Below are 21,723 nucleotides of genomic sequence, written 5' to 3' on the forward strand. Positions count from 1 at the left end.
TTATTATTATTATTATTATTATTTTTATTATTTAATAATTTTTTTTAAAGTGAACTAGGCATTTTTATAAGAAAAACTACATCAATTTTTAATTCAATTTTGACAAAATACATTTCAATTATAGCCAACTAGTCATATTTAAAAGAAAGAGCAAAACCTTTTCGATTGTTTTAAATATGACCAATCCTAACTTGTTTTTTTTTCTTTCAGTCGGAAGATAATTATCAATTGAAAAATACTTAACGAACCAAAATTAATATTTTTGAAAGGTTGAAACATAAATAAAAAATGTCAAAAAAGGTTGGATATTTTGTAGGCCTAAATTTAAATTTTCTCATTTAATAAAAATGATAAAAATTAACATCTCAAACAAATGCTAAAAGTAATAGATTAATTAAGCTACCAATGAGCTATAATCAAATATTATAAGCGTTGAGCAGTAAATTATTAAGTCGTGGGTTCAAATCCTTCCACAATCGCTCCCTCTTCCTCAATTATGAAATGCAAAATCAAAAGATTAAGCTAGAAGGCTTACAAGTTGCGCTATGTTTAACAAAATCATAATTATTTGTTCTCTCTTTACTTTTGATATTTTAAAACCAAAAGCACTAGTGATAATCAATCATAATCTTTATCAAGTAAAAGTATATCTACATATAATAACAACTTAATTTAAAAGTGACATAAAATATTAGGGCTACAAAGTTTGTTCTCATGTCCCTCTCTTAATGCTAGATGTTAATTTAAACCAAACTTGACATCTTTTTCTTACCCATTACTCATCCAAAAACTTCCAATATTACAAACACTAACTCCTTATCTCTTCTACATTGAAATGAAACACTTAAAGAATTCACTATCATGCACAAACCCTTTCTGTTTCTTTTGCACCATGGATGAACCAAACCCATCACTCAGAAACCCTAAAATTGCTCAATGTTTCAAAGAAATGCCACTTAAAGATAACCAAGATCATGTCTTGGTCTTAAGTAGTATATGGAACATTGCCATGTCTCAACCAAATGACCCACAATTTCCATCTCTAGGCATTTTTGATTGCATGGGGAAACTTATAGGAAAAGGCATCAAAAACAAAGAATGGCTTCTCAAAGACCAAAATATTTATATTCCATACTATGCGGCTCATATAATTGGCTCTTATACAATGAACAATGCGGAATCTGCAGAAAAAGCTGTTACTTCTGGTGTGGTTTTGCCTCTAATGGAACTTCTTAGAGGAAAAATCACTTGGGTAGAGCAACGAGTCGCCGTTCGAGCATTAGGTCACATTGTAAGCCATGAAAGAATCTTTCAAGGTAATGTTATTGTTGAATATGAAGTTGAAATGACAAAATTAGCCATGGAATTAGCTTGTAATTGTCTCAACACAGTCTACAAAAGTTTTCTTGGAGTGCAAGAAAGTAAAAGACTGAAGTACCATTGTGACCTACTTACAAGAGGGCTTGGAGGGGAAGACATAGAGAATAAGAAGGCAGAGGAATGGGCTATTCAATTACAGTTATGGTCATTATATCTTTTAAACTGTTTTGCTTGTCAAGAAAGATATTCATGTCTTAACTTGATCTGCAAGAAACAATTCTTGAAAGAATTGTGTGGCATGTGGGGGGGAGTATTAGGGCACAAAAAATCACCTGGTGGGATTGGAGTTTTAAGAACTCTATGCAACACAAAAATTGGAAGAGAAAATATAGCAAATTGTGAAGAAATCATATTAAGTCTCTGCAACACATCAAGAACTTCAATTGATTGGCAATATTTGGCTATAGAATCTCTTATTTTACTTCTTAAAGACAAAGATACAAAATTTAAAGTCTTGGAAATATCAGCTTCATTTCTTTCTGATTTGGTTGAACATAGAAAAATTGGTGAAGCAATAACACAAGCATTATTACAAGATTACCATAAGATCAAATATGGATTCTTGAATTTAAAGAGTAAAATTCAAGAAGAAGCACTGAAGGAAATATGGGAATTGAAGGTAGAAAGAAGAAAAAAAGAGGAGATAATTTCTGAACAAGAATTGGAAGAGAGAAAAAACTTAACTCGGATTTTGAAGCAACAAGGAAACGAGGAATTTCGATCTGGTTTTATCGAAAAAGCTGTAATGGAGTACACAAAAGCTTTGAATTTTTGTCCATTAAAGATGAGAAAAGAGAGAATAGTTCTTTATAGTAATAGAGCTCAATGTTATTTATTACTTAAGAAACCAGAATCTGCCATTAGTGATACTACTAGAGCTTTATGTTTATCAAGTAATGCAAATCCTCATAATAAAAGCTTGTGGAGAAGATCACAGGCTTATGATATGAGAGGGATGGCTAAAGAAAGCTTGATGGATTGTTTAATGTTCATCAATGGCAGAATGAAATGTGAAGAGGGAACTAAACATGTCGAGACGATCCCTTATTACGCAACTCGAATGATCAACAAGCAAATGAACGCTACGTGGCTTTTCGGGGATGGTAAACTAAAGAGCAAAGTTGAAGAAAAAAATGTAGAGTTATTCAATGGAGGAGAGGAGATGATGATGATGATGATAGAGATCAAAGAGAAGCAAGGTGCATGATTGTTCTTAGTCTTCTTTATTACATATTCTATTGCAAGTTGTTTAATCAAGGCATTATGTTGGTTCTTTAATTTTGAGGATTAATTATTTGAATGGTACCTAAATTTTTAGTATCGGTACTTAAATTTCAATTATATCTTTTTAGTACATAATTTTTGATTTTTATTTTAGGAAAAAGTACCTCAAATATTTATTGATCAAATTAACCAGCCTGACATGAAAAACAGGTCTGAAGAAATATGGAGTCACATAAGAGTCATACTAGACGGCACAAATGATAACGTAGTAATATATTGTTTAAATTGAGCTTTATCCAATCGACACATGAATTTAATTTGATCGAAAAATATTATCAGTACTTTCTTCTAATATAAAAGTCAAAACCATAGTATCTAACAAATACAAATTAAAATTTAGACACCAATTGAAAATATAACCTAGGGTTTAGGTAGCACGCATAAATTTAACCCTCAATTTGTCCTTAGCGCTGATTTTAGGTTAAGAAAGTTACACATGTACAATACTAATTACATGAAAACAAAGAACATAAAGCAATACATCACACATTAAAAAACCGGACCTGACCCTAAAAATCAAAAATCTAGATTGAACCGGTTGAACCAGGACTTAGGCTATGAATAGTGTCTAAAATCTACTTTTACATAATTTTACTCGATTGGTTCTACCAGCGGCGATATCGGATTTTAAACAACTGATGTACACTACTAAAATCGATCTTCTTGCCGAATCTTGGACCGTTGATCGATTGGGTAAACTAGAAATACATTCTAAAAAACAGAAGACCTGAACCTTTTCTGGTAACATCAATAACATATGTGCAAATGCTTGAATCTATCCCTTGGGACTTCAGATTTGCGCCTGTTACAGATTACGACCCGTAATCTAACCAAGATCACAATGCCGACAGATATTAGCTAGCCAAAATCTTTTGAGACTCCTACTCTAGATTTTAAATGGATCATATCATACCTAACTCACTAATTTTATAATTAGCAATAAATTATTGTGCTTCCAGCAAATTATTTAGACTAAATAAATTCACCTAAATATGCACTTCAGTTTATCACTCTGGGTGGTTCTAGAATGTTTAGGCACATATAATGTTGGCATTTTAAGACAGTTGAGTGACAGTTTCGGAGTCTTAAATTTTAGTGATTTGTTTATTTGTTTGAACTCTTTTTCTAGCTCCGCTCCATTTATAAAAAATAGAAGGCAAATTATGGGATTGGAATTCCCTCAAGTTCAAAATGTACATGAAAGAGTTATGTTCACGATTTACACCATTAATTTGATCAAAATTGTTCCTTTTTTATCTACACCATTCATTAAAATGAACGGTATAGATCGTAAACATTACCCTTCATATTCATTTTGAACTTAAAAAAATCTTAATCCCAAATCATTACATTGGGTTTGCGCTTTCAGTTCAAACTGAACGAGATCGAACCAAAACAAAAAAATTAACCAAACCAAATCAATTGATAGGGATGTAAATTTTTTTCAAACCAAACTGGATCAATCAGTTCATTCTGCATTTTATGGGTAGGTCCGTGTTAAACTAGGCTAAAATCTTTTAAGTGTAAGACCGAAACGTGCTTAAAGAAAAAAAAATGTTTATATTGTCAAATCAAATTTGGTTCGGTTTTTGGACACAAATACTTACTGCCATTGTCTTCAAGTGATCCAAACCAATCCTTACTGTATTTCTAAAGTGCTCGTGTCAAATGATTTCAACAAATCTTATGACACGGCACTTTAGAAATATAGAAACGACATCATCCTCATACGCGAAGTGAGCACCACAGAAGGTTAACCATCCACCACATCTCTGAAGAAGTGGGCTGATTCACCGTGAAAACTCAAAGATTAGCCTACGCTTCAAGATATGGGCGGTGGATAATCTAAAAGCAACAAGCTTGAGGAAACTCAAGTCCAAACAGGGATGTGCATGCTGACTTATGATTATGCGTCTATATTTTAGAAAATCGGCACCAAAAATGAAGCAGGCAAAAGACGAGTCCACATAATAACAAGCGCGACCACGGCCAATCAAGGGGGGTGGCTGCATCGTATCAATGAACATGTTTCGCCAAGTCTATAAACCTTATTAGAGAGTCTGGCACAAATACATGCATTTATTTGAGATGTATGGAGAACAAGAAGGGCGTACAACTTTGTAAATATATTATTTGTGAACATGTACAATATATTAATAGTACAACAGAGATACATGCTTACAAGATTGTTAAGTCAGTATCGATGCAAGGGCATCTTGTGTGAATTTGAACAAGTATCCATATATCCAACATAATTCTTTGCCCCCGGAAGCTTTTCGCACTGCATAAAGGTCGAGTTCCGATCAATTTAAAAATAATAAAACTGATATTGCATGGTAACTAGATTTTTAACTATAATGAACATGATTCCCGAAACAGAGAACATTCTTTCATGGCGAGGAACTGACTAGTCAACTTTCATGTAGGGGTGAGCAAACCGGTCGGTTCAGTTAAAAATCGACCAATTTAATCAAAACTGAATTTATAAAATTACTTTATCTCTTAAGCCGAAACGACCAAATTAAAAGAAATTAAATTAGCCAAATGAACTGAAATCTTAAAAATACAAAACTAACCCGACTGAATTAGTCGAATAATTCGGTTACACCGATAAAAATATAAAGAATAATTACTAAAAGTTATTAAAACTTAAACTAATAGTAAAAATTTGGTTGATTCGGCTAACCAAATTTTTAAACTGAGCCGAACAGACCGAAATTTTGCTCACCCCTACTTTCATGCGTCGTAAAGCATCAGAATTACCTTGCTTCCAAGTCCTTTATGTAGGACAAAAAGACCTTACGGGCAAAAAAATGTAATCAACTAAATTTACTCCTTTTTAGTCTTCAAGGGCCAAGAGATGAAGTGATCAGTTCAGAGTTTTTAATTTTCTAGGAAGCTAATTCACAAAAATAACTCCCAGAGTTCTTTCAAAATGACGTTTTAGAGAGAAAATATTTGTCCATAATTACTTGACGTGTTAAGGTTTCAAGAGTTTATTTTAAAATCTATTCCAGCTTTTTTTTTATCCTTGTAGTCTATACTATTAAGGTATTAATAAACATCTAAATTTTCAAAGTTATGCACTCTTTCAAGGACTCTTTCTAATTATTAGAGTTATATACGCCTATATTTATGCCATATTAATTATTTTCTTAATATTAGAGCTTTCTCCTAAAACATAGGGAGTACATAATTAACTTACCTCCTAATAATTCAGGAGTTCAATCATTGTAAGAGCTCAGAGCAGCTACAACTGAACCTGTTGTTGCAAAAGTCGATGCTACATCTGGATAATCTTTCCAAGATGTTGTGACCTTGAGAGATGAATACAGCCAACTCTTAACGGAATCGACAAAGGAGCTCGGTTCAAAATTTAGAATGGCTTCCCAATCCACCTGTATCCCTTTTGGTATTTCCCCCTCAAACTCCATATTAGCAGCAAGAAGTAATCCGAGCAAAACTATAAATCCAACAACAGCAGAGCCTCTGGACAGCGGCATAAAATTATACCTGAAAGGCACTCCCATTAATGAACAAACGATTAAACAAACAAAATTTTCAGTAAATAAGCAAATATTACATGCATTAGAAGTAATTAGCTATACCAGTAGTATGTCATCCTTAAAATTGCGTCTCTAACATTTTCAAGCGCATCAAAATCAGTTGACCCGAAAGTTTCACCGCTGTAAGTATTGCATACAGCCTACAAATACAAATTTGAGCGTCAGTAAACAGCTTGAGAAAGTAAGATTCAATATCAGTAGAAGATCTATATGAAGAGCCAAAAAGGGCATCTGCTGAGATACGTCGAGTAGAAGATTTTGATTAAGCCAACTAAGAGAAGTTATCCACTTAAAATGTATTCTAAGATGGAGAATAGTCAAAAGTTTTATGAACTTTGTAGAAGTTGGCAGGCAGTTAAGTAAATATTTTATTGATTTTTAAGGTTTGGGTTTGGCAGCATTTGTTTCGCTTGCTGTCTGCTATAGGATTGTATTTTTGCTATATACATCAATAAAGCTGCTTGTCAGTGATAGACCAAAAACAGAAAAGTATCCACTTGGCTTACAAGATAATCTGCAAAAAAGTTCCAAGTGATAACACCATAACAAGAGAAAGATTCTGATACAGAGAGCAATTTCTATGTAATCAATGAAGGAAATACTTTTTCTCTTTGTATTTGCACCAAATGAAAAAAAAAAATCAATGGAAAATTGTTTAAATAGCATCAAACTAAAATATTGAAGAATCAGTTCAAAGGAAATTTCACTAGCAATCCTGAACTAAAATAGCATGTTGCTAATGAATACAAAGTAATCTAAGCTTAAAGTTTGAGAACTTAGTCAACTTACTTCCCAAGCCATTGTCATTTCAGCATCAAATTCTTCCCATCTAGAAGGCGTGCATGGCGTTTTAATTGCAAAATCATATCCATGCTCACCCCTGGACAAATCATATAAAGTTTGGCCATTCAGTAAAAGAAGTAGCATAAGAATGTTAATAAGGAAATATAAATAAGGATAAGAATAAGAGGGAAAATGGAAAAATATTAAGAGAATAATTACGACATACATCTTCACTAGGGTAATCCTTGTCCCTTCAAGCCGCTTCCTGAAAGGTGTACAAACAGCCAGGAATAGTGTCACCTCCAAAACTTCATATACATGCTCATTTTATATTGAAATAAAATTACCCCTCAATTGCACTACTGTTGCACCATGTAGCTAACCAGAAGTCCTCACCAATCACTTTATAAAGATCAGAACACGTTTTTGCATCCATAATCTGCATTTTCCCCAATAATTTAGCCATGTAGTTGAACCTTTTTTTTTCAAGAATGTACAAGTCAATGATGACAATTGGGAAGATATTTGTTCAGCGTTGTAGGAAACTAAAAAATGTTGAAATCAGGATCATGTTTATTCAACAAGCAACAGAACAGCACTTTTAATAAACAAAAGAACCACCAAAAGTGCTCATTGCCATATGCAGCTTAAAGAAGCATATCAATTATGTCAATAGTGGTATGATTGGCTTAGCAGATTTTACATTATCCAAGGAGCAAAAAAGCAAAACTTAAGTTATGGTGCTATCTTTAGAAGTGAAGTTACACATATCAAACAGAGAAACAAAATTACTCACATTTTGTAATTTTTCATCTTTGGATAATTCAATTATTTCATTTGCCTTGTTGTGCACCTGCAGCTTATCTTTCATGATCATCTTTGCAGCATTAAATGTTCTGCAGCATTAACACCATATGAGCATTTCAAAATATCATTGATCTAAAACAAAATCAAACTAGGTTTTACCTTTCAAAGTTTGGATAGTATCGGACAACTTTTGCTTGTCCAAGAATCAATGGTGTGTGAGATCCAAATCCAGTGTTGAACTCCTCGCTGAATTGCAGGTACCCACAAAATTTAGGCAAAAACCATGATTGAAGTATATATTTAAGTCAGCTACAATAGTATGTACAAACGCATTCAAACAGTGTTAAAAAAAGGAATTCTATGGCTAGATTTTGGCTTTGAATTCCCAAGTTCTATGATATTAATGATTTGCAATATGTCAAACACAAGCCTAAGCTGCTGAATGTGAACTACCAAGACAATTTTATCAGAATGAGTTGATTTAGCTTGCAATTCATAAATGGTAACTGTTCCAAGAATGAATATGGTTGTGCAACAAGAGTGAAAAGTGCATCCTCAGTATTATATCAATAACTATTGAGACTAACCAATGCAACAAAAAAGCAAATTTTGAGACATTCTAAACTCTAAGCTAAAAAATTAAGAGCCTGCTTGCTATTAACACTAGATTATTGCTTATAACATATTGCAACAGCATCATTCTACTTTGATGGGTAAGAGTTAATATCTTGAACTTGGTCCCACCTTAACTTATTAACCCAGACAACTGGATCACATGGTTCAGATATTTGTCTCCATTTGACAGCCAAAGAGTAAAGGTCTTGCCATGACATCATATGACGGCCAGATAATTTCTCTTCTGTAACACCATATGAAGTTGACGTTTCTAACAAACTGCTTGTACTACAACCAGCACCACCTCTATTTTGACTGGGCATGTTAATTCTTCTGCGAGTTCTCTTGCCATACTTTGAAAGGCTTTTATTAGAATGTTTCCATTCAGCCTGCAGAGAACGCCATGCTTTTGAAACCTTTTGTGCAATTTCAATAGCAGCTAATCCTGCCATACGATGCTGAAATGCAAACAGCAGAGGAATGACATTATTTGAAATACATTATAAAAAGACAGAAAAAATAGATTTAATAAAACAATTTATGGAAAAACCATATGACTGAATTTGGGTGGGGCTTGAGCACATATAGTGGAATATGCAAATACTGAGCGGGAGTGTTTATAAGATTATTTAGATCAATAATTTATTCTCAGAATAAATCACCTGGCGCCTGTTGGGTAAGAATCCAAGACAATCATATTGAATCTTCTTGCCGATTGAATCAGCAGCCATTAAAAGAGCTGTCTTTTGCTTTGTCATGGAAAAATCTTGCTTTTTCAGCTTACCCCGTTTTAAGGAATCACGAAGAGGAGGTTGTCTATAAACCTTTTCACATACATGCTTGGGGTGCAACCTTTTGCACCAGTATTCCTGAAAACCATCATGACATGCACACAGCATAAATAAGCAAGTAAAACAGAAGCCTTTTCCATTTACGAAACATTACAAAGCAAGTGATTATATATTTCAACATGTGATTATTTCTGCAAGAAAAGTCTTTATGGACTATAGTTTAGCTCTCCAATTATCAAAAAAAGTATCTTTGGATTATCAAGTAAATGACTGAAGTAAAAAAAAAAGTAAATGACTGGAGTGACTTTGTTAAGGCGGGAACAGAAACAATGCATGAGAATAAATATACAAGAAAAGTCCTTTTTACGTTTCTCTCAATTATACCTTGAAGAGAGGATCAAAATCCCCATCTATATTAAACCAACAAAATTCACCATTAATTTTGGAAGCCGTATATAAAGCAAGTTCCTTCTGCAAAGATAAAAGGTGAAATCAGAAACCTCTCTCCGAAAACCTGGACGAGCCATCAACTTATTGGGCTTAAATTAAACTGAAAATAAGTAATAACAAAGACTGGAAATCAAAACTTTATTCAAGTTTAGCAAGAAGAAAGCAACACTAGTACTCCCCCCATCCCAAATCGATAGGCCACCTTACTATTTTTGGCGTCACAAAATAAAGTTCACCTTTTTTTGGTAAACAATTTTAAAATTGAAAGTCTTTTTTACCCCCTAGTAAATTTGCATAATTAATCCCAAATAAATTAATAGCTTTATATCCAACATAGAAGAAATGTCATTTTTAATACCAATACAAAATGCACTAATAAAAAAAAGCCATTAAATGTTATTTATATATCTAAAAAAGTATAAAAGGACAAAATTGGAAAACTAGATAAAATTATAAATTTTAACCAGCTAACTATATTTTTCTTAATTACCGCGTTTGTCCAAATGATTTATCATTTTCGGACGGAGGGAGTATAATATAATGTCCAAAAGCATGTTAGAAGAAATGTGTACATCAATCTACACATAAATCTCTAATTCCTGCTAACACACACAAATATGTTGAACAAGAAAAATGTAATAAATCTCAAGTAAGCCACATTATTTTGCATCGAAGCAAACCTGATAAAAAGCTAAGCATTGAAGTACAAACTTCTCCATCGAATCTAGTTCCATATCTAGTGCTGCATCATAATCCTTAACCTATGGGCATCAAATAAAAGTAACACAAACAGTTAGGTGGATGATGTGCAACTGACATATACACCAACAAAAAGAAGTGGTTTATCGTAAATCTAATTACCGCGGCTCCATACTCTCCAATAGCATGATAGCATGAAGCTCGTAAATATAAGCACTCTACGTTTGAGTTTTCAATACTCAAGCCAAGTGATAATTCCTTGATAGCTTTCCTGCAAGAGTAAAGCCAATCAATCATTTTAACCTGTTAACTGCTACTACTAATATGCTGAAAAAAAACGAGTTAAACAAATAAATCTACAATGAAAAATTGAAGAATAACATTTCAGAATTTTCATATACAAAGCTTATTGCATGAAGATTGTTTCGAGTATGGGTTACCAAAAAGTTACTGCACATGATCCCCAAAAATGATGAAATATTTTCTCCCAAGCAATTGCTCTTTGATTAAAAAAATGAGCCAGAAATTTTTATAAAGGTAATTACACTTTTACAGAACCCACTAGTAGGCAATATGCTTGGCATTGTTCAAACAGCAAATAATCTATACAGATTTGAGATTTCAGTCACTGTGCTGCAAATTCGTAAAACCTTGTAAATTTCAGAAGGGTTAATTCATCCAAATATACCCAACCTTTTCGACTTTTTTCGTCTATGGCCTCACCTTTCAACATCCTCAGTTTTAATCAATTTCTCAATTTCCAATTGCAATTATAGTCATTTGTTTATATTAGAGTGGAATAAGATTCAAATAAACCCTTCATATTGCTTCATGTTTGAAATTTTTTATGATAAAAATGCAAATTGGAATAATAAGCAATTTAGAAGACATGCTTTTTTCCACTCCAATTTGAACGAATAGCTACAATTGAAACTGAAAATTGAGAAATGGGCTAAAATTGAGGATTTTAAAAGGTGGGACCATAAACGAGAAAAGTTGAAAAGGTGGGGTATATTTGGATGATTAAGCCATTTCAGAATATTGATCGTTATATTGACAAATTTCAGAATATTGATCACTATGCTGCAAACTCATAAATTTTAGAATATTGATTGTTTTATTGCCAAATTTCAGAAAATTGATCACTATGCTGCAAACTCGTAAATTTCAGAATATCGTTATATTGCCACATTTACTATGTGCACACACTGAAAACAAGGAATTGAGACAGATGACCAACTATATTGTAATATATAAAATGAAGAGCAGATGCATCCATTGCCTAATTGTTGAATCCCAAAGTATTTATTCAAGGAAGGCCCAAGCAACTTGAACATAATTATATAAATCTGCAATGTCAACCTCCTAATTTGTCCAACTTCTCCCACCACCATATCAAAGAAAGCTACACAATAATAATAAAAAAACTGCTGATACAAAATCAAAAGAATGAAGTCATGTATGAAACCAAGAAGTCTACACCAAAATAGTCTAAAGAAGTTGAATAGATACATAAACCATACACAGTAAAACAACCAATGGAATGAAGGAATCGGTCCATGTACAACTCAATTGATTTGTGATCAAGACTTACTTTCTATGAGCTGGGTACAGAAAAGTCAACAATTTGAAAGAACAAACCTGTGCTCTCCCATTCCATGCAGCAGTAATGCATGCAAATGATAAGCTTTTGCAAACCTGTTAAAATAGTAATACCATTATTCATAATTCAATTAGCAAAAGTGAGCATCATCACAATCAAGAATCAGAATTATGTTTATAATTCAGGTTCAAGCAGCTGATGAAGGCATCACAATCAGAATCCCATTCCACCTAATTTAGCATTACAGATTCAAAACAAGAATGAAATTGTGCAGTCTGATGACAATTACCTTGGGTCAATTTGGAGAACTTGTTGAACACATTCCAAAGCTTTGGCCGAGTTTGCTAAATCTTGGTAGAACTGCCAAAAATATACACAACTAGTAAGTGATAGAAATTCTTGAATCTTGGAATTTTAGAAATTTGTCATTCTGACAGAAGATTGTGCATCTAGTAGTTATTAGTGTTTATCTATACAATGCTAGTTAGAAGCTGAACCTACTGAGTATATTTTTGTTTTCATTATATGGATAAGGAAAAAAGCCAATATAAATTTTCAGTATTCTAGCAAATCCTGTTCAGGATGCTAAGGTAAAAACTGATACATAAGACCTGTATCCTTCAGCTTTAAATCCTTGTGAAAGATACAAAACAATAGTGTAATCCATTGGTATATTCCAAATAATAAATAGAGCATGTGACATGTTCAACACAAAGCTATAAACAGATAGAAAACCATACATTTTTGCATCCCTCCATGCCCTAGATAAAAAAACAGAATAATTTTAATAAACACCTAGGCAACAATGGATGTGAGGCTTGGAGCATTACATGACACACCAACCAAGGGAGCCGTCACACAGACTACGCATCACACACATATTCAGAGGCAACTTATGACATTATCAAGCAAGTCCACGGTTTTCCAATTTTATCTGTATCCTAACTTCCAGAAAATACACCCTTTATGTAGCATAAAATTCTGCAAAAATGCTATTATATATTTCGAATGTTTTGGCAAGACAAGCTTCTCTATCTTCCTATCTCTCTCATTTTTTTATAATAATAATTTGTTTAATCTGCTCCATCCCCTCAAATTTGACAGTAAAAATATTAACACACATTTTTCATTAATTTTTTTTTTTATTTTTTTTGTAAGATATTCAGTGGCAAAACACCAATTTGTTGATCTCATTTATTACAAATGGACATTTTAACACACACTCACGTAAATTGAAAACAGAATTTAGATTGGACGGTATATATCATTTGAGTGTTTAAAGAAGACAATTTTACATGTGAAATAAGTCAAACTATGTTAGTGTAATCCATTGAAATCTGTAGAACTACAAAAATTAACACACAAACCATGGATATATCATGGAAGAGATAGAACAAATAATTTTTAGTGGATGAGTCCAACAGTTGCAAAGGTACCTGAGTTAAATGAGCCAATCCCTCAACAAAACTTCGATCAAGCTGGATAGATTTTAAATGTGCCTCCTCGGCCTTTTTGTATTCGCCAATTGATGATAGTGCCAGACCCTATTAAGTAAATTTTGTGTAAATGATTGCTCAGTCGCAATAGAAGTCTTAAAAAGCATCCATGACATCTGAACATGCAAACCATAATAAGTAGAATGTGCTATGCAGTTCAAAGACTGACTAAATATGTGTAGGCAGACTTGTTATCTTCATCAAGCTTCACACATGCAGACAGATCTTCAACAGCAGCATCAAAATCCTTAAACTTAAAATTAACAATCCCTGCAAAGTTAGAACTTCTGTTAATCACTTGTCCACAAAGAGCAGTCATTGTGAACTTCTGTTAATCAATTGTTCACAAAGAGCACTCATTCTATATTTTATAAAGTATTACGCCTTTTTTTAGATAAGTACACTAATCAGATCACAGAATCACCACATGCTACTGCAATATCAAAACAACAAAACTAGACTACAAACCAATTATGTAATTACATTTAACCTCAATGCTTCCTCCACTTAACACAAGGAAACCAGAAAAAGACGCAAATAACAAAAATGTCTTTCTAATTGAGCCACAGAGATGTAATTCTTCTATAGTTATACTATTAGCTCATTATACAGAACGATGGGCATAAGAAGCCAAGAAGTACGTTTATCAGATTGAAAGTGTTGACTGAATGTTCAAATAATGTGAAGGATCTAGACTTATAGAAAGTTACCTCTTTCATGTAAAATATCCGCAGAGTTAGGTTCAAACTCTAATGCCTTGGTCAAATCTTGAATGGCCTGCTATGAAGAGGCAGCAAAGGTTAGCATAAAACAAGTTCAAGCCAATGTAATCAACAAACTAAGAACTTGCAGTAATCTCAGGCATAGACCTAATTGGCTAATTATCTGAGAAGATTAACAAAACATCTGCAAATTCAGTCATACATTTATGAATCACAATCATACGCCAAGGCACCAAGGTTGAAGGGTGTCCTTTCCAATTTGGTTGACATGTTGTTCTTGGCCAGTAAGACATAAAAGTAACAAAAATCCAGAGGTTGCATGTAAAAGAAAAATTGCTGCATACTGTAATATAAATAAGCCCCTTAATCTATAAAATGACAGGAAATCACACATTATTTTCTGGCAAAATTTATTAAGCACGAGAAGTACATAGAATATCAAGAAGAGAATAAAATAGCCAAGCCAAGCGAGAAAAAAATGAACTCTTCATTTGAGTAATAAGACTCCAAGATTTGATGAATAGTTTCACCTCTACAGATTCCCCTAAGGCAGCCCGAGCTTGTCCTCTTCTCTTCCACGCCTCGCCAACTAATGGATTTGATTGAATAGCCTGAGATATAAAATCATCAAAAGCCACTACAAGATAAACAGATATCTGTTCAGATATCCTTAAAAATAAAGATCCAATACCTTTGAGAAATCAATAATAGCAGCTTCAAGTTCCCGTTGGAATGCATTTGCTGTCCCTCTACCTATTAGGGCCTCGGAATAAGTAGGATCCTCTCTCAGTATCTGTATGAAAAACAAATTGAAAAAGTTAGGTCATATGAGTGTGGTGAATGGTTCTGGAAAAATATAACTCAACCCAAACTTTCCATACACTACCAAGAAGTACATAGAAAGCCATCAGAAGATGCACTAAGCAAGGTACCTGGTCAAAGATTGCTACAGCAGAAGTATATTTTCCTTCATTAACCTGCAAGAACACAAATTATAATTCAACCAGAATGCAAGACTTAGAATATTAACAGGATCAAAAACAAGAATACCACTTGTTTGCAAAAAAAAAAAAAGCAAGTGAAAACAATACAGACCTGTGCTATCCCCCTTGATAGTCGAAAATCAACTGTAATGGATTTGGTCTTCGATATCCTAGTAACAGAGAATTTTTTATTTTTCTTGGTTTCATCACAAGCTTCATTAGGCATATCAGATTTATTACTCAACTTGATGTGAATTTCACTTGAATCACCTGAGCTCGTAGATATTGAAGATGGTTTGCTTGACAGTTCTAATGTATTGTTTACAACACTAGAGGATTCAGAATCACAGTTCATATTATCAAGAACATCACAAATTCCATTTTTATCTGCCTTTGTATCCTCTTCAGTTTTTTCACTCAATTGGATGCCAAAATTATCCCCAGAAGTAGATGAGATCTTAGATGTTTCTCTCATCTTGCTGCATGGTTTGGATATATAACCTAATTCATTATGATTGGTATAAATTCCATTTGATGTTCCATTACGACGTCCACATTCAGGTATAGTTACAAGTGAATTATCTCTCAATCCCATTATCACTTGGCCATTATCTCCAACTTTGCTACAGATCTCAGATGCATCCCCAGATTCCCTGCAAGAACTGGAGATATCACTCAATTTATTTTGGCTTTTTGGAAATTCATGTGATTTTCCATTTGTATGCCGTGCAGATTCAGCTATAATCATGGGAGATTTAGATTCTGTGACATGGCTCCCACAACCAGGGTTTCTCTCTTGTTTTGCAAACTTAAGCAGCTCTTCAAGTTCAAGTAACTGTTTCAGATCCGCAGACTGGCGCACAGCATGCTCAGAGCCTTGTTCCCACACCATAAGAGCATCATATTTCCTTCCCAAAGAAGAAAATGCACGACCTAGATGAAAAAACAAAATCACAAGGCCACAATCAGGAGTGAACACACTAAACCCTGAATGTGAGACCAGTCCATATGGTGGTTCAGTTTGACCTAAATAAAAGCAGTTTATGACCATATCTCTCATAGCTCTATGTTGAAGACAAATCGGCAAGGCTATATAACATAATCAGAAGAAGTTAATGAGATAAGAGGTTAGCTAAAGAAATTTTAGACAACAAAGTTCATAAAATTATAGTTTTAAAGAGTTAAATGGGCGATGCGATTGAACTGCAAGTAACAGCAGTAAGCAATTTTTCAGTGTTTATTTCACATAGGCAGATGGCCGAAGCTACTATCAGAATCCTCAAAACTTCAAAGAAAATTGCTATTGATTCTGTTACCCATAGTTATCCTTTTTAGCCTCTTAATTGCAGGTTTGATTTTTCTGTTCAAGTACAAATTTAACAGAAGCAGTATGTATTGGACAAAACAATTTTGAAATGCCAAATCGGTATTTTTATTTGAAAACAATTTTTTTTAAATATTTTCTATTGAACACTCCAACTAACTATATATTTTATGCAGCATGTGAATCATCCAATTCAGTACTATCCACCCAGTACTAATTTAACAGCAACAAAAGGAAAAAAAATCATCTTCAAGAGACATGACTTTTCATTTTCAGGTGAAGATTTTTTTTTTTCCTTGAATTTTCAAAAAGTCAGGAAAAAACGGAAAACAAGACGAGCAAAAAGTCTATATACAAGCATCTGCCCACATGCTTAACCACCATAACTTACCAATTTGCTCTTTTAATTGAGTAAGCTAAAACTAGGTGAAATTCCAAACATTCTATTGATCTTTTTGTACCAGCTAAAATTAATATTTTTTTTTTTTGAAAGCAGTCCAAACATTATCATGATGTTTGGAAAGTGTAAAAATGTTAACTGTTAAGAATTCAATCCAACTGCATGCCATTCTGTTAATTATGATTGTAAAGGTCATTGTGACTAAGATTCAATTCTTTCAAGTCCAAAAAATTAAATGCAAAGAAAAAAAGAGAAATTTTAAGGCATTTTGAAAGAATAGAAAATATGTTATCAGATATGATCCTAAAAGAATTCTTGCAAATGATTTAATCTTATAAGGCCTTGGGGATAAATCCAAATGATTTGATCTTCCTAACATTTTTCATTTTCAGATAAGTTTTCCAGAAATTTTTTTGATAGACAAATAAAGTTCCAAAAGTCAAGCAAACCCTAATTTTTCAATATATGTTGCCTACTAACAAAATTAGTCTAAGTTCTGAACATTTTAGAAGAAAATCAAGGGAAACAATTGTGTGTGATCCTAGTTGTAATATGAACAAAAGTGACAATTGACATCTAAAATTAGCTGCTACAACTTTTCATATCAATGCTCTACCTACAGAAAATGGTCACATCAGCTAGCTAATTCTTGCGGAACTCGAATTTAAAGATCAGATGTCACATATTTGCTGAAGAGATTTCAAATTTAAATTTAAATTTTTCTTTTTAAAGATTCGAATGCAGTCTCATATGCACACTACATGCATAAAACGGATCCAAATAACTGACAGTATTCAACGGAGAACATGTAAACTATAAAATACAGCGTTCCAATGTATTTGTAAATTCTAAAAACACAAAAATTCAATTAGTTGAGTTAAGTTTGGTGAATTCTCATGCTTGAATTATGTCAAAACAAAAGAGACAGGACTTTGCAAATTAACAGGACGTGCATTCTTGCACAAAATTTCTTCCAACAGCGAACCATAGCTGTTTCCCGAAGAATTTCACTTCGTATCAATTTAAAGAGGAATTGACTCAAAAGTTTTACCTACTAAACATCAACTAGCCACAAAACTGATCCATATGTTACAGAAATGGCTTGAAATGCAACTGCAAGACTGACATTTTTCATTATTTCACCATTATCAATTTCAAATCCAAACTTCTAAATTATAATGAACATCAAAAACTATTGTGCATAACCTAACGAAATAAAAGAAATTAAAAGCCTAAACAAACAAAAAAATAGCATAAATTAAATAAAAAAACAAGCAGTAAAAATTACCTTTGAGAATATAAGCTTGAATAAGCGTAGGATCGAGCTGTAACGCTTTATCACAGTCTTTAATCACATGTTTATGAAGCTCTAATTGGCTGTAACAAAATGCTCTATTGCTGATACAGTTACAAAAAAATCAAATTAGCAGACACAAACAAACAATGAAAATTCAACAGAAGGTTATATTAGGAAGAAACAAATTATTGAAAAGAATTGCACGAACCAGAGGTCTTGAATGGTGCAAGAATGAGCGAGAAGTGAGTCAAGGACTCGAATCGCTTTGGACCAGTCACGTGAGGCGCAGTGCTTAGCGAGTTCGACTCGCTCGGAGATCGCTGCCGGAGCAGAGGTCATAATCGGAAACTCAACTGAGTTGAATCTCTGGTGAAAACGGTCTTTGAAAACAGATAAAGGAACGGAGGGTAAAAATGGAAAAGAAAAGAAAAAGGGAGTTAGAGAATGGAGTGTAGAGGAGGTTGAGAAATCGAACTGCGGGTGGACGGGCTTTACTTTAGCACGTGTGGATTGACGCGTTTCAGTTAAAGCTAGATTACTCTTGGTTAATTACTCCGTGGTGCCTAAACTTATATAAATGTATTATTTTAGTATTTAAACTTTTATTTATTTAAATTGATGTTGATTTATTAAAGGTGGCATATATTTTGTAGCCATTTTTTTGATTACTTGCTACTTATAAGAGCCCAAATACTTTTTAAGTTGTATGTTTTGTTATTCGATTTCACCCTGACAATTTCACACACGCCATAGAAATTTTTAAATAGAATAAGTCTATCACGTCATACATAGATTAAACCTACCATATTACAACATGTCATTAAAATAATGGTATTATTGTAATATTATCATTAAAAGATGTAAAAAATTAACAACTAAAATTACGATAATGCAACTATTTTAATAGCATGTTATAATTTAATAGGTTAGTTTATGATAACGTGATAGACTAAATCTATTTAAAAGTTTTCCACACATCAGTATTAGTCTTGTACTAATATAACCAAAACAATTCAGCAAACATTATTTTTGTCTCTTTTTATTTGAAAATAAATTTATATTTGTCTTTTAGTCTTTAGATTAATGGGAACGGAAAATAGGTAAAAGAAATGTTTGATATATTTTAAAGAGCAAATTGCTATAACATTTCTCATATTTGATATAATTCACGCTTTATTCCCTCCTGTTTAAAAATTAAATGATACGACCCTTCATTTTTGTTTCCATTACAGTTTAATCTCTCTGTCCATATTTGGTGTTAGTCAGCGAAACTATATGATCTTCCACTTTTATTTTTTTCAACAATTGATCCCTCACTTTTGTTTTTGTCAACGATTTTATCTTTCATGTTTGGAAATTAATTTACTCTAAAATCTTTTGACTTCGTTAACTAACACCAAAAATAAACGGAGGGACTAAGTTGTTGACGGAAATAAAATTGAGAAGTCATGTTGTTTAATTTTTAAATAGAAAAGATTATAATGTGAATTATGTTAAATATGAGGAGTCACATAGTAATTTTCTCTATTCTAAATAGTTATAATAGTTATTTAAAAAAAACACCAAAATAGTGGATTTTAAAAAATCAGAGTCAGCGTATTATTTACTTTTAATTACTGTTTGGGAAATCTATTTAGATTAAATTTGGATGGAGAGATAGAGTTAGATGATGGTTTTCAAATAGAATTGAGTCGTTAAATAATCTTTAAATAAAACTGATGGATAAGGTGTGAACTTATACTATTGATTTTATTTTATTTTATCAATGCTTACTTTCCTACTAAAATCATATAGTATTTGTTTCCCTGTTTTTTAAGAAAACGGTTGGTGCCTTTGAAGTGCGTGCGGGCGTGCCAGAGGTTGGACCTCAAATTTGAAAATTAAAAATTGATCAAGCGATTGTGACAGATTTTCAAAGGACGTAAAAAATCTAAACGTTCGTAAAGAAAAACTCTTGAAGAACTTTAAAAACAAGAAACAAATTTCTGCAATTAAAATCTAAAATTCAACACTGTAAATGAACTACTGCTGAAATAATGTTTAAAAAATAAAAGATTGAAATTGCGAAAGCTGTAAAGCATTTATAAAGGATTGCATAAAATAAAAGCTTTTGGTGTTGATAATCTCCTGAGAGTATTGAGTTTTTGTTGAATTTGGCTGGGGTTCAAATCGTCGTCGTCTTCTCCCTTTTATAGCGTCTGTGGAAACTGTCGGGTGATAACTGCCTCTTTAACTGCCCACGTCTTCATAACGCTTCCCACTTCTAAAAACTGCTCCTGAAACATCGCTTTACAAAAAGCACGTGACTTCCTGGACCTTGACCAATTAAGCTTCTGAGCTTCTTCTTCTAACGGGCTTCTGGCCTTTTGATTCTGAAATTCTCTTTTCCTCCAAGATCAGGTCAAGGTCAAAAACAAACCTCTGAGATTAACTTTTCAATGTCAAATCTCTTGGGATTATGAAAATCAAATCTCTTGGAATTAACTTCTCAAATCTCTTGAAATTAACTTCTGACAGTCAAATCTCTTGAAATTAACTTCTGACAGTCAAATCTCTTGGAATTAACTTCTGACAGTCAAATCTCTTGGAATTAACTTTTGACAGTCAAATCTCTTGGAATTAACTTTTACAGTCGAATCTCTTGGAAATCTCTTGGAAAAGTCAAATCTCTTGGAAATCTCTTGGAAAAGTCAAATCTCTTGAAATTAATTTCTCCACGTAGCTTTTTGTATCTTTTTAATAGAATATGGGCTTTATGGCCTTCGGGCCATATTTTTAATTTTGGCGTAAACAATGCCCCCCATGTATGAATGACTTTAGAAATAAAGCCATTTATACATGATCTTTCTTAACCAAAATTAACTCAACTTATACATACTTGTTTTATATGTTGCATCCGCTTCAACGGCAATTTCAAATGCTTTAGCCGCTTCAGCAATTCTCATCGCTCCAGACGCCTCTCTAGACGCTTCATGTGCCCTATCATTTTCAAACGCTCTAGTAGTTCCAAGCGCTCTAGGATTCCAAGTTCTCTAGCAGTTTTAGACGCTTTAACGGTTTCAAGGGCTCTAGCAGACGCTCTAGCGATTCCAGACGCTTTAATAGTTTCATGTGCTCCAGCTGCTACAAAAACTCAAACAACAATAACAAAAGGTGGCCAACATGCCTACCTTTCTTAAATTATAGAATTCAATCATACAACCAAAAAAACAAAAAAAAATTAAAACACAACAAAAAAAAATGATAAATAAACAAGCCATAGTTTGACCGAATTTTAGAGAATCTGAATTTTCTCTAATTTTTGTACATCTATATTTTTCAGATTCTTTCATGTTTGCCGTGGTTTCGGCCTCATTTTTTTTTTAAGGCCGTGGTTTCGGCCTTTTTTTTTATTTTTTTTATTTAACATTTTTCTTCTCTGCAGTAACAAATCCTACTGCAAAAACAACATTCTGAGGCGCCTCTAAATTTTTATGGTCAAGAGGCGCGAGCGATTTTTCGAATTGTTCAACCACTTGGTGAA

At 33.0% G+C, this 21,723-nt stretch overlaps 2 protein-coding genes across 2 annotated transcripts; one reads left to right on the forward strand and one right to left on the reverse strand.

Moving 5' to 3' along the window:
• The first annotated feature begins 710 nt into the window (after positions 1-710).
• Positions 711-2,718, forward strand: LOC126655153 (uncharacterized). Its single transcript, XM_050349169.1, has one exon. It carries the CDS (start codon positions 836-838, stop codon positions 2,585-2,587), a length of 1,752 nt encoding a protein of 583 aa, XP_050205126.1. The 5' UTR covers positions 711-835; the 3' UTR covers positions 2,588-2,718.
• Positions 2,719-4,759: 2,041 nt separating this feature from the next.
• Positions 4,760-18,690, reverse strand: LOC126655152 (suppressor of RPS4-RLD 1). Its single transcript, XM_050349168.1, has 24 exons — positions 18,409-18,690; positions 18,192-18,301; positions 15,292-16,112; positions 15,129-15,173; positions 14,888-14,989; positions 14,727-14,807; positions 14,185-14,251; positions 13,644-13,744; positions 13,415-13,522; positions 12,268-12,338; positions 12,017-12,073; positions 10,538-10,646; positions 10,357-10,437; positions 9,611-9,697; positions 9,098-9,304; positions 8,565-8,893; positions 7,980-8,066; positions 7,810-7,909; positions 7,361-7,452; positions 7,240-7,278; positions 7,020-7,110; positions 6,273-6,370; positions 5,870-6,177; positions 4,760-4,945 (listed from the first exon to the last, which is right to left on the reverse strand). Exons 1-23 carry the CDS (start codon positions 18,537-18,539, stop codon positions 5,889-5,891), a joined length of 3,303 nt encoding a protein of 1,100 aa, XP_050205125.1. The 5' UTR covers positions 18,540-18,690; the 3' UTR covers positions 4,760-4,945; positions 5,870-5,888.
• Between the last annotated feature and the right edge of the window lie 3,033 nt (positions 18,691-21,723).

The sequence above is a fragment of the Mercurialis annua genome, linkage group LG7 (assembly GCF_937616625.2).
Source record: "Mercurialis annua linkage group LG7, ddMerAnnu1.2, whole genome shotgun sequence".
Lineage (NCBI taxonomy): Eukaryota > Viridiplantae > Streptophyta > Magnoliopsida > Malpighiales > Euphorbiaceae > Mercurialis > Mercurialis annua.

What these genes read in the sequence shown, in the direction of transcription:
- LOC126655153 (XM_050349169.1), top strand. Translation starts at nt 836, where the DNA reads ATGAAACACTTAAAGAATTCACTATCATGCACAAACCCTTTCTGTTTC.
- LOC126655152 (XM_050349168.1), bottom strand. Translation starts at nt 18,539, where the DNA reads ATGACCTCTGCTCCGGCAGCGATCTCCGAGCGAGTCGAACTCGCTAAG. An exon ending in TGCACCATTCAAGACCTCTG is followed by an intron (nt 18,302 to 18,408) that starts GTTCGTGCAATT and finishes TAACTGTATCAG; the next exon opens with CAATAGAGCATTTTGTTACA. An exon ending in TTAAGGATGACATACTACTG is followed by an intron (nt 6,178 to 6,272) that starts GTATAGCTAATT and finishes AGTGCCTTTCAG; the next exon opens with GTATAATTTTATGCCGCTGT.